Here is a 12,861-nt window from a genome sequence, read left to right as displayed (position 1 = left end):
AGGGAGCCCGACGTGGGACTTGATCTCCGGTCTCCAGGATCCTGCCCTGGGCTGAAGGTGGCACTAAACCGCTGAGCCACCCGGGCTGCCCTGGGCAGAATATTTTTATTAGAAGCTATGCTCACCAAATGTTAGCCAGGTGTCAGGGAGAAAACTCTTTCTTGCTAATTTAGTAAATAATCTCACAATTCATGCTCTAAAAATCTCACTATGCTCTTCCTCATTTTCTCTTTCTTTGTGAACATTTCTACCAGGGGTTTCTGAGATGACAAGAAGAATCATTTTGGTTGTGAAAGCTCTGTAGCTTACCACAATATGTAGTGTTTTCCCTCCACTGGTCACGTTTAAGCTAGTGTTAAGGCCTGTAGTACTGGTCCTAAAGAACTCTGGGAAGCGTGGGTGTGGATATTATGGACTATTTTGGAAAGTATCCAGAATACTTTCCAATCAGATGACACAACTTGAAGCTACAGTGGCAGCAAATGTCACATAATTGGAAGTCGTTGGGGATGTAAGGTGGGCATTTTAGGAAGTACATAAAGGAGCAACACTGACCACTCCCACTGTACAGAGACAGAATTAGGGAGGAGATTCCAGATTTGAAAACAGTCAGTACTAACAGACTGAGTAAGATTAGGAGCTGGATTTTTTAATTAAAAGAAAAAAAAAAGTTTGCTTTTAATCATGATTCTATATTACCCTACCCTTGGACTTTTAATTTTCAGGCTGCCATCACCCAAAACTTATTAGCAAAAATAAGTTTTAAAAAAATTTATGTTATGCCAGAAAAGTAGTGGCATTATGTAGCTGAAAACTCTTAAGTTAAATGCAGAGCTGCTAAACTCTACCACCAGAGAAACCACAGTTTTAAAAGTGGTTCCAAAAATTCAATACCAGGACTACTGTAACCCAAAATTCCAACCACAGCAAGCTGCACTAGAAGAATACCCCCACTTTGATATATCCATAAAACTTCATTATTTTAAATAGTCTCAGAAACTCTAACAAACTGAGATTTCATGCTAAGTATTAATTTTTGCCAAAATGAAACTCATTCAAAATCACCATCATAAACTCACCTGTAAAGGCTCACTATGAGGATTGTGTATATTTATGATAGGTGAGAAACTGCTGTTCACAGGGACTCTGGCCCCAAGGAATGGCCTCAGTCGATATGGGTTTGGAACTCCAACACCAAATACCTATTTTAAGGGTGAAAAAAAATACATTTTGAGTTGTTTTGATAACTAACATTTTTATAGTTATAACTGACTGATCTAGGGAAATCTAGGGAGTCTTATTTAGATGGAAAATCTTTACCTTTAAAAAAAAAAAAAAAGAAAATCTTTACCTTTAAAAAGAACACTCATGTAATTTCTATAACTGATTTGGCTACACATTTGATTTACTACATATATATGTATATGTATTTGGAATTATTTCTATAATATATTGGAAATTAAAATGGCAGCAGTCCTTCATGAGTTCATAGAATAGACAAAAGAAGAAAATAGGGAATCAAAAGATTTCTTTACTCCAACCACAGCGAGATGGATCTAGGGCCCAAGCAATTTCTCAAATATTAAGCCCAGCTCCAGGTCATACCCACATAGGAAGCCAAGGCCCTGGGCTGACGGACTAAACAGGATGAACCAGTCATTCAAATGAAAATATTTATTAAGTGCCCATGATGTGCTAGGCACAAATATATACAGTACTGAATGATTCAATAGTGAATAAGATAGATAATATGCCTGCTGTCATAAAGCTTATATTCCAGTATGAGGGATGGACTAGATAACAATAAAAAAGTTTTTTTTTTTTTTTTTTTTAAGGATTTTATTTATTTACTCATGAGAGACAGAGAATGAGAGGCAGAGACACAGGCAGAGGGAGAAGCAGGCTCCCTCCGGGGAGCCTGATGTGGGACTCGATTCCAGGACCCCAGGATCACAACCTGAGCCAAAGGCAGATGCTCAACCACTGAGCCACCCAGGTGCCCACAATAAAAAAGTTCTAAAGAAACAGGTAATTGGATAACTGGCTGGGGTGAGGCTGGGAAGTGATGTAAGCTGATGTCACCAGTAAGATGAGAAAAAGCCAGCAACGAGAGTGTATTCAGGTAAGGGGAAGTATACAAAGGGCATGACATGGGAAAGGGTTTACCTATCTGAAGAAGCATGGTCAAACGGAATGAGGTAAGAGGAATATATGGGAATCAGAATCTCAGAGCCTTGCTGGCCTTGGTAAAAAGTTTACATTTTGCTCTAAGAGCAATGGGACAACATTAGGATTTCCATGGGCAAGTTGACTAGATGTGATTTATGTTCACAGAGGATCCCTCTGACTACAGTGAATGATGGCCTGTGGTAGGGCCTGGGGAGGTGTGGAGGGTCTGTTGGGAGGCTACTATGTCATCCAGTAAGAGGCAACAATGGCAGTGAAGAAGAGAGAGGTAGACAGACTCAAGATATATTTAGGAGGGGGATTTTGTGAAAGACTAGATGTGGAGAGGTGAAGAAAGACAGCTGGCCACTGAGGCTCTACTTGAGAATGACCTGATCACAACCCTCAGGTAGTCCAGCCTGGCCACAACCATCCAGACAATTGGGGGTGCCTCTGTAGAGCAAAGGTCTTAATATTCTTATGACAGTCTTCATTTACTCAACAGGTGCATGTTAAATGAATGTCATCTATACAGCACTTCAAAGTTACTCATCTATACAGGCTGTCTACTAAAGAACCATTAAAGACTTATTCACCATAAACAAACACAAGTGCCTGACTAATTAGTTTACTCTGACACTAGTTTTCAAGATATATGGTATGTTCTGGGTCCTGAAGAAGAAATGCTCAAAAGAAAATAATAAAAACTGTCAAGTAAGACATTAGCTAAGTAAGGAGCTCAGTGTTCCAAGTGCACTGTAACACAGTAGTTAATAGGATGGTCTTTGTAATTACATTATTGAATCCCTGCTCAATAACCCATTAATATCATAATTTCAGCCAATTATTTAACCTTTTGAAACTTCACTTTCCTTAACTAAAATAATGAGGACAATGGTATCTATAACACAGGCAGAAATGCATGTAGAGTATGTAGTACAGTGCCATATAAACAATTCTTAATGATCTTGATAACCTTGATATTCCAAAATTTTGATTCATAAAACATTAACAATCTTTAATAACCTAAACAATACTTACACGTAAAAAGAACAAATCTTAATCTATTTACTAAAGAAGAGTAGGCATGTATGTTTTAATCTTGAAACTATTATTCAGTGTGCTTCATAAATGCACAAAGTAAAATTTAAAAAATTTAGTCAGTGTAAAATATTCATCATTCTTTTGCTAACCAATCTTACATTAATGCTTTAGCTGAGCTTTAAAAGATTGTTCAGTCTGATCTGAACAGGGATGGTCACAGCCACAGCAGTGAGTAAAAATGCTCTAAATAAGTCTAAACTCTTACATTCCCTATTATCCTATTATGAGTTTTTAAAGAGAGTTCTTGATAGGCTGTCCTATGATACATCAGAGATGAAGGCTATAGTTTATAAAATAAGTGAAAGTCTTAATCCTGGTTCTTACCTGGTATGTAAATACCCCGTGATTGGATGTGTTAATAAATAAAGTATTTTCTACATTTCCCACTACTCTTGCAAGAAAAACTACATCAAATGATGTATTTCCTCCTGGAAGTATTTTCTGAAAAAGAACAGCAATAAAAAAAGTTAAATTAAGTTAAATTAATACATAAAAATATGATTATGCTAACCACAATTAAATAGCTTAAGTTCTCTAAAAAATATGTCTTCATACTGATGTCTCCAGTCATACCATTTTGCCAATTACTAGCCTAAAACCCTCTACAGCAGATGGTTTCCTTAGATTCTATTCATTCAACAATCACCAAGCTGGAATGAAGTGCCTAATTATAAGCTGTTCCCTCATCACATAATCAGGTAGGAGTTGAGCCAAGGCTGAGCTTCTTATATAGATGTACTATTCTACTACTAAGCAGAAACTTGTTATTCCAAAGAAGAAATAAGCCCAGGCCTCAACCCCTTGACCTCTGTCACCCATTGACACAAGGCACTGTTATGTGTCTACATCTTAAATTAGGAAAGAAGGCAGGCAGGGTGGCAGTTACGTGCAGAAACTCACTCCTGTTATTTTGTGCAGATTGAGAATATCATTGTAGTTAGTGAAATAAAACATTATTACAACAAAACAATGGGGCTACTCCATGGACTTTAAGGGACCATGACAAGTTCTGTCTGTGATGAAGCCTTATAATGCAGATATCGACCTCTCTCTTTCTGCCTCCATGGCTTGAACTCTAAAAAGCTCCCCAGACTGTAGCTTAAAATACATGGCACTGAGACTTCTGGCTTTACCTTATGATACAGAAAGCTGGAAAGAACATTTCCCCTGCTTATCAACAATCAATAACCTACAAAATCATAAATTTCCTTGAACCTATCACAGAGTTTATGTAACAAGTAGCCCCAAATTTGAGGAAAGACAAGCACTGCCAAGGAGAGATGGAATGTACTAGCTCACCCATGGCAGAGAATGGGAAGATGAGGCTACCATATAAGAGGGTAAAATGCATTCAGCTAAAATTTTTACACTCTGCTAAAAGCTTATAGAAAGCTGAAAGGAGACTATTCAACCACTGGAAGCTGTAGACACTAGATGGAGGTCACACTTGAGCCAAAGTCAGTAACAGAAGATACTTGGTAAATCTCTAAGTAGCTTGAAATTAACACACTTCTCAATGACCCAGTGGTCAAAGAAGTAGTCACAGGGAAATTAAAATATTTTGAATCAACTTTAAATTAAAACACAGCATACCAAAATTGTTGGCTGTAGCTAAAGCAACACTGGAAATGTATACAATTACATGCTTATTTTGAGAAGAAATGCTTCAAAAATCAGTAATCTATGCTTCCACTTTGAGAAACTAGAAAAAAGAGTAAATTAAACCCAAAATATCCAAAAGGAAGAAAACAATAGACAAAAGGAAGGAAGCAGAAAGGAATAAAATAAAAAATAGAAAAATAGTAGAAAGTCAATAAAACCAAAAGATAATGCCTCAAAAAGGTCCATAAACTGATAAAACCCCAGACAAAATGACCAAGATTAAAAAGGAAGAAAACAAAACTATAAGAAATTGAAATGTGAGCATTAATATATACCTTTCACACAAAAAATAGGATGATCAAGGAATATTACAAACAACTGTATGACCATAAATCTAATAACTAGAAGAAATGGACAGATTCTTTGAAAAACACAATCTGCCAAAGCTCATTCAAAATGAAACAATCTGGACAGACTTATATCTATTAAAGAAGTTTAAATTTGTAATTTAAAACCTTCCCACAAAGAAAAGTCCAAGCCCAGATGGTTTCATTGGTAGAATGGCAGAATTCTCTACCAAATACTTAAGAAGGAATTATCTTAAGTATTTTACAGCACACGGAAAAGGAGATAACATTCCCCACCTTGTTTACTGGTTCAGCATTACCCTGATACCAAGACCAAAGACTTGAAGAGAAAAGAAAACCACGTCAATATGCCTCATGAATGTACACATATAATCAATTACAAAATATTGGCAACTTAAATCCAGTCAATATATAAAAAATGGTAATACATCAAATGACCAAGTGGTTTTTTATCTTGACAATTCAACTCTAGGGCAACAGGCAAAAGTCAAATCAATGTAACTGGTATTATCAACTTACTACAGAAGAAAAGTCAGATGGTCATTTTTATTTTTTTTAAGATTTTGTTTGTTTATTCATGAGACACACAGAGAGAGAGAGAGAGAGAGAGGTAGAGACACAGGCAGAGGGAGAAGCAGGCTCCATGCAAGGAGCCTGATGTGGGACTTGATCCCGGATCCCAGGATCATGCACTGGGCCAAAGTCAGACACTCAAGTCAGACACCCAGGTGTCCCATCAGATGGTCATTTCAAAAGGTGCATAAAACAAATTGACAAAATCCAATACCCACTCATGATTAGAAATCTCAGTAAACTGATCAGTAGAAGAGAAATTCCTCAACCTGATAAAGAACATCTAAAAAACCCTATCTAGAGCTACCATATTTCATGGTGAATGACTGAATGCTTTCCTCCTGAAATATAGCACAAGGCAGGGATGTCCTCTCATGTTAGCTGATCAACATTATATTGGAAGTATTAGTGCAATGAGGCAAGAAAAAGAAATAAAAGGCATACATATTAGAAACTAAGAACAATCTGTCTTCATTCACAAACAACATAGCTGTCTCTATAAAGAACTCCAAAAATATCTTCAAAAATCCTTCCAAAATAAAAGAGTTTAACCAAGTCACAGGAATCAAGGTCAATGTATAATGATCAGTTGTTATTTCCATACACTACCAATGAACAATGGAATTCCAGTTTTTTAAAAAGTATCATTTACAATCACACACACAAAAATACTGAGGTATAAATCTATTAATGTGCAAGTTCTATAAGATGAAAACTACAAAATACTGCTGAAAGAAATCAAAGTCTTTAAAAAATGGAGAGACATACTGTGTTCACGGATCAGAAGATTCAATTGTTAAAATGTTAATTCTCCACCAATTGATTTATATATCCAATGCAACTGCAATAAAAATTTCAGTCTAAGGGAAAGAGCTACATGCAATGTTGAGATAATATCCTATAGCAGAAAAAGTACAATGGTGATAGGAAAACTGATGAAATTCATGTAAGTTTTTTAAAAGATTTTGAGAGTTGGGGGCGGGGGCATGGGTAAAGGGGAAGGACAGAGGGAGAGGGACAAGAGGAGTCTGATGTGGGGCTTGATCCCAGGACCCTGAAATCATGACCTGAGACGAAGGCAGATGCTTAACCAACTGAGCCACCCAGGCGCCCTTCATATAAGTTTTTTAATAATATTGTACCAATGTTCATCTCCTTGTTTTGATAATTGTATATAAGATGTTAGCACTAGGAGAAAGTGGGTAAGGAATCCAAGGAGATTATCTGTGCATATTTTTTAAATACATTTAAGAGTACTTCAAAATAACATAATACAAAAACCACAGCAAGATTTAAAATAAAAGAAGCTGATTCCAAACTTTAGATAGCAAGAAAAGGGAATAAAAAGAGCCAAACAAGGGCACCTGGGTGACTCAGTCAGTTAAGCGTTTGCCTTCGGGTTAAGTCATGATCTCCAGGTCCTGGGATCAAGCCCTGGATTGGGCTTTCTGCTCAGTGGGGAGCCTGCTTCTCCCTCTCCCTCTGCTCCTCCCTACCCGCTCACATTCTCTCTCTCTCTCAAATAAATAAAATCTTAAAAAAAAATTAAAAAGAGCAAAAACAATTTTGAAAAAAGGAAAACCTGGAGGACTCATAATATCTAGAAATTATTCAAAAGCTCCAGTAAACATAAAAGTGTGATATTGGTGGAGGGTAGACATTTTAGAGTCCACCTATTAGATACATATTAGAACATAAGGGAGAGTCCAAGAAATAGACCCACACACTTACAAGGTCAACTGATTTTTGGCAAAAATGTAGAGGGATTTGAAAGAAGCCTTTCCAATCAATGGTGTAGGAACAACTGTATATTTATATGCAATACAAAATGAGCTTGATCTGCAACTCATACCATAAACAAAGATTAAATCAAAATGGATCATAGACCTAAATATAAAATCTAAAACTATTAAACTTCGGGAAGAAAAACTGGAGAAAATTTTTGTGACGTTGGTTTAGGCAAAGAGTTCTTTGCTACAAGTCCAAAAAGCATGACCCATAAAAGAAAACTTGATAAAATGGACTTCATGGAAATTAAAAACTTGTCTTTGGAAACATTCTGTAAAGAGAATGAAAAGACATGCTGCAAACAGGAAGAAAAGATTTGCAAATCACATATGTGATAAAGATATATCTAGAATATATAAAGAACTCTCAAGAACTCATTTAAGAAAACAACCCAATTAAAAAACAGGTGGGAGAATTGCAGACATTTCACCAAAGAAAATAGATGGTTGGCAAATAAGCAACTGAAAAGATGTTCACCATCGTTAATAACAAATGTAAATTAAAACAAAAATTAAAAATAAAACAAAAATGAACACCATACAACTACTCTAGTGACTAAAATTAAAAACAAGCAAACAAAAATCCATCCTCACAATACTAAGTACTAACAAAGATGCTGAACAACTGGAGCATACATTCATTCCTGGTGGGAATGCAAAATGGTACAGTCACTATGAGAAACTGTTAAGCATATACTTAGTGTAAGACTCTGCAATTCCATTCCTAAGTATTTATATAAGGGAAATGAGGAAATGAAACATTTATGTTCACACAAAAATCTATATATGAACATTTATAGTGGTTTTATTTATAATAACTCCAAATTGAGAAGAATGTAAATATCTTTAACTGGTGAATGGATAAACAAACTGGAATACTGACATCTAATGAAATATTACTGAGCAATAAAGTGGTACAAAGAATGGATATATATCCAACTACATGGATAATGTGAAATGCATTATGCTAAATGAATAAGTCAGACTCAAAAAGCTATATACTGCATCGCTCCATTTATATAACCTCTGAAATAGGGTATACTCAGAGGCTTGAGTTGACTGAGTCATTGATTACATCACTATGAGTTTGTCAAAACTCAGAACTATACGTTAAAATGGGTGAATTTTACTGAAAGTATACCATTATATATAACATATATATAATTTGCATGATATATAATTTGCAGATTCACTCAAGACTGTATTTTAGCCTGGATCTTTTTTATAAGGGTCTTCAGTTTCCTGGAACAAGGACAAGTAATTGAATGTTTAGGTTAACCACTGGAAGGCAAGAATCAACTCAAATCTACTTTAAGACAACAAAAATCTCTAAATAAAACAGATAATTTCACTAAACACATGCAGTCTGTCCACACTTCTCACAGCTGTGAATTTAACTCTAAGGGGTCATATTCCTGGCCACCTATTTATCACCCTCATTACCCCTTGGACAGTTCAGGACTCACTGCTGACATCTAGGGGCACAGAGAAGAACCTCAAGGCTGTTTGAGAAAAGAACATTATTTTTCCCATCTAAGATGCCAGTGCTTATAATACAGATGCTAAATTTTGTAACACTAAAAGATGCAGAGCTAATCAGAAACTTCCATGTTTCAAAGCAAGAAATAAGGATAACAAAAATCTCACAGAAAGGAGCAGTGAAGAAATCTGTATGGCTCATTCTGGGCACTGTATTGAGGGAGGAAAACTAATTTACTCTCAAAATTTCAACTGTAACTCAGGACTCATGCAGATTTATAATATGATTATATAATAATAGTCCCTCAAAACCTCAAGCAGTAAATATAATGTTTAGCTGGTAGCGCTGAGACCACTAGTATTGTCACTCTGGGGAAAAAAAATCAACTTCAATGCAAGCTAACAGGGACAGTACTATGCCCTTCACTGTAAGATGGGCTCCAATTTCAGAGACATAAAAATGTTGAAAAAATTGTTTTAGAATCAATGAGTATGGTACTCCTGTTTGACAGTAGTTCTAATGTCAATGAAAAAGATATTCATAAGGCCTGTGTTTACTACAGGGAAATTTTTCCAGCGAGAGAAAAACTGGTTTCCTTTAAAATTTTTATAGGAACTTATGTACATATTTAAATAACATCTTTCAAAAGCCCATCTAAATTTAAAAAGGAAGGCACATTATCATGGAACACTTAATTCCTTTTTTTTTTTTAAGTTTTATTTATTTATTCATGAGAGACAGAGAGAAAGAGAGAGAGAGAGAGGCAGAGACTTAGGCAGAGAGAGAAGCAGGCTCCATGCAAGGGAGCCTGATATGGGCCTTGATCCCGGGACTCCAGGAACATGTCCTGGGCCAAAGGCAGACGCTTAACCATTGAGCCACCCAGGCGTCCCAGGAACACTTAATTCTTTGTATAATCTTTTACCACTATCAGAATTGGCTATCTAGTCTTGAGTAAGTAGGTGATGTACTGGAGACCTCAGTTTCTAGTTAGGTCACTAAGAAACTGCGATTTTGGCAAGTCTTTTTAACCTCTGTAGGTTTCTTTCTATCTTTTTCTTTCTTTCTTTTTTTTTTTTTTAAAGATTTTATTTATTTATTCATGAAAGACACGGGGGGAGGGACAGAGACACAGGCAGAGGGAGAAGCAGGCTCTGTGCCAGGAACCTGATGTGGGACTTGATCCTGCGACTCCAGGATCACATCCTGAGCCAAAGGCAGGCGCTAAACCGCTGAGCCACCCAGGGATCCCCCCTCTGTAGGTTTCAGTGTCTCCTAATTTCAAAATGAGCCAGTTTTATTAGATGATCTCTGAGATCTTAATTATTATTTTTTTTTTGAGATCTTAATTATTAAATAAACCATAAACATGATCAATCTCGTTGCTTAATTCCTATGCAAGATGAGGCTTTGCTTTACGATGTCATTTACATCCAGGGAGGGGTGGAGAAGAGTCTAGAAATCAGAGTACAAGTTCTCTTTGATAGTTCTTAATACCTATCAAGACTTGATTCCAGGGGGATCCCTGGGTGGCTCAGCGGTTTGGCGCCTGCCTTTGGCCCAGGGTGCGATCCTGGAGTCCCGGGATCGAGTCCCACGTCGGGCTCCCAGCATGGAGCCTGCTTCTCCCTCCTCCTGTATCTCTGCCTCTCTTTCTCTCTATGTCTATCATAAATAAATAAATCTTAAAAAAAAAAAAAAGACTTGACTCCACTATAATTTCAGTACTTTAAGAAGACCCTGAGATAGAAAAAACAAACATTTCTTTTCTTCTTTTTTTAGTAACAGGGAAAATCTAATTACAAGTGACACATAAGGATGTAACAGAACAGCAGGCTCAGGAATGTAATCTTCCCATTAAGAATTCATCAGATTGGGATCCCTGGGTGGTGCAGCAGTTTAGTGCCTGCCTTTGGCCCAGGGCGTGATCCTGGAGACCCAGGATCGAGTCCCACGTGGGGCTCCCGGTGCATGGAGCCTGCTTCTCCCTCTGCCTGTGTCTCTGCCTCTCTCTCTCTGTGTGTGTGTGTGTGTGTGTGTAACTAAAAGAAAGAAAAGAAAGAAAATAAAGAAAAGAAAGAAAGAAAGAAAGAATTCATCAGATTTGCGACAATGTATTCTTTTGTCCACTTTCCTGCACACTTTCTAAATTAGATGAATTTGGTGTGATAAAAAATTAGAAAACAGTATAAAAAGTAATGAAGAACAAGTAAGGTGTGCTAGCTCTAACCTAACATTATGTGCAGCTAAGTATTTCACCTTTGTATCATTGCTCATTCCCTGGCTGGCTCCCTTGGTAAGCTCATCTCCAGGTCCATGACTTCACCACGGACTCTTAAAACTTCCATTTCGAATCCAGTCCTTTCTCTTATAATCTGAACTCAGACACCGATTGTCACTTGGCACTTGTACCTGAATGTCTAAGAGACATCTCAAATCTAACTCGTTGAAAACTGAACTACTGATTATACTCCCCAAACCTGCTCTATCCTCAGCTTCTCCACTCGGGTTGATAACAACTCTGTCATTTTGGTAGCTTGGGACAAAAATCATAGAGTCAGTCTTGACTCTTTTTCTTAGTCCCACATCAGGAAACCCTATTGGCTATATCCTTCAAATATATCCCAATTCCAACAGCTTTCTTCACTTCTTCACTCTTGTCAGAGTAATTGTCTTCCTACCATTAGGTGCTGCAACAGCTAATGTAACCGGTGTCCCTGATTCTCCCCTTGCTCTTCTGCAGTCTCTTTTTAATAGATTCTTAAAAAACAAAAGCTATCATTTCATTTCTCAGCTCAAATCCATGGAGGTTTCCAATTTCAATCAGGATAAGAGCCAAAGTACTCATCATAGCTTGTAAGGCCCTTCACACTTTGCCCCCTCCCATCCTCCTTCACTTCTCTCACCCTTGGTCACTCTGGTTTAGCCACACTGTCCTCTTTACATACAGTCATACTTTCACATCGGACCCTTTGTGCTGTCTGGAATGTTGTTCTTCCATATATTCCACTTCCTTCCATTCAGTACACTCTCTGACCTCCTTCAAATCTGTTCAAAATGTCACCTTCTAAATGAAGCCTGTGCTATCCTACTGAAAACTGGAGGAGTGATGGCAGCATAAGATGTTCCTCCTTTTTGTCCCCCTTTGAAGTTATAGTAGATTAGAAATCCATTTACAAACAGAAGGGCCTTTGTAGGAATTGTGGGATTCAGCACCATATGCCAGGGGACCTAGGAATTGTCTCGACCACTTGTGCATCTGGTAGTAGGTAGATAGACTTCAGCATGGGCTGCAGAACCAGTGCACTTGTCCCAACCACTTTCGCCATGGTGGGGACAAAAGTTGGAGAGTGCTGTCCTAGGCAAAATCCCATACAAGACATACGTTACAAAAGTCCAGGCTTTCTGTGGACACAATGAAGCAAAAAAAGAAAGTATGGTCACAGTAGAGACCATAAGTGGAATTTTCCAAGTGCCACCCCCCCTCCCCTCCCCCATGGGAACACTCCATGGGAGTGAATTATCCAGCAGTGGGACTTCTACAACAAGGGAAAAGGAGAGCAGTAAGCGAGTACCCGGCTACCCCACTAATGCAGGACACAGCAGGAGAAACTTGTTTCTCTCCAGTAGCACCCAGAGCACTGAAGCAGGACCTCCAAACTGGGGAAGGGAGAAGAGCAGAAAAGAGATAGGTAAGAACATCAAAGGGCATTAAAGGTATATAATTCCTGGAGACTGCACTCAGGACTTCAGCAAACAGTCTGCCCATGAGCCTCTGGGA

General features: G+C 37.6%; 1 protein-coding gene across 1 annotated transcript in view; it reads right to left on the bottom strand.

The window, feature by feature from the left end:
• TMEM131 (transmembrane protein 131) overlaps positions 1 to 12,861 on the bottom strand; it is a 227,510-nt gene that overhangs the window by 76,269 nt on the left and 138,380 nt on the right. Inside the window, exons 6-7 of the mRNA XM_072768088.1 lie at positions 3,595 to 3,711; positions 1,080 to 1,202 (exon numbers count right to left, since the gene is read on the bottom strand). Of these exons, the coding sequence (XP_072624189.1) occupies positions 1,080 to 1,202; positions 3,595 to 3,711 (240 nt within the window). The remainder of the gene's footprint in view (positions 1 to 1,079; positions 1,203 to 3,594; positions 3,712 to 12,861) is intronic.

This window comes from Canis lupus, chromosome 11, assembly GCF_048164855.1.
Source record: "Canis lupus baileyi chromosome 11, mCanLup2.hap1, whole genome shotgun sequence".
Classification (NCBI taxonomy): domain Eukaryota; kingdom Metazoa; phylum Chordata; class Mammalia; order Carnivora; family Canidae; genus Canis; species Canis lupus.
This window is presented reverse-complemented; position numbering and strand designations above follow the sequence as displayed.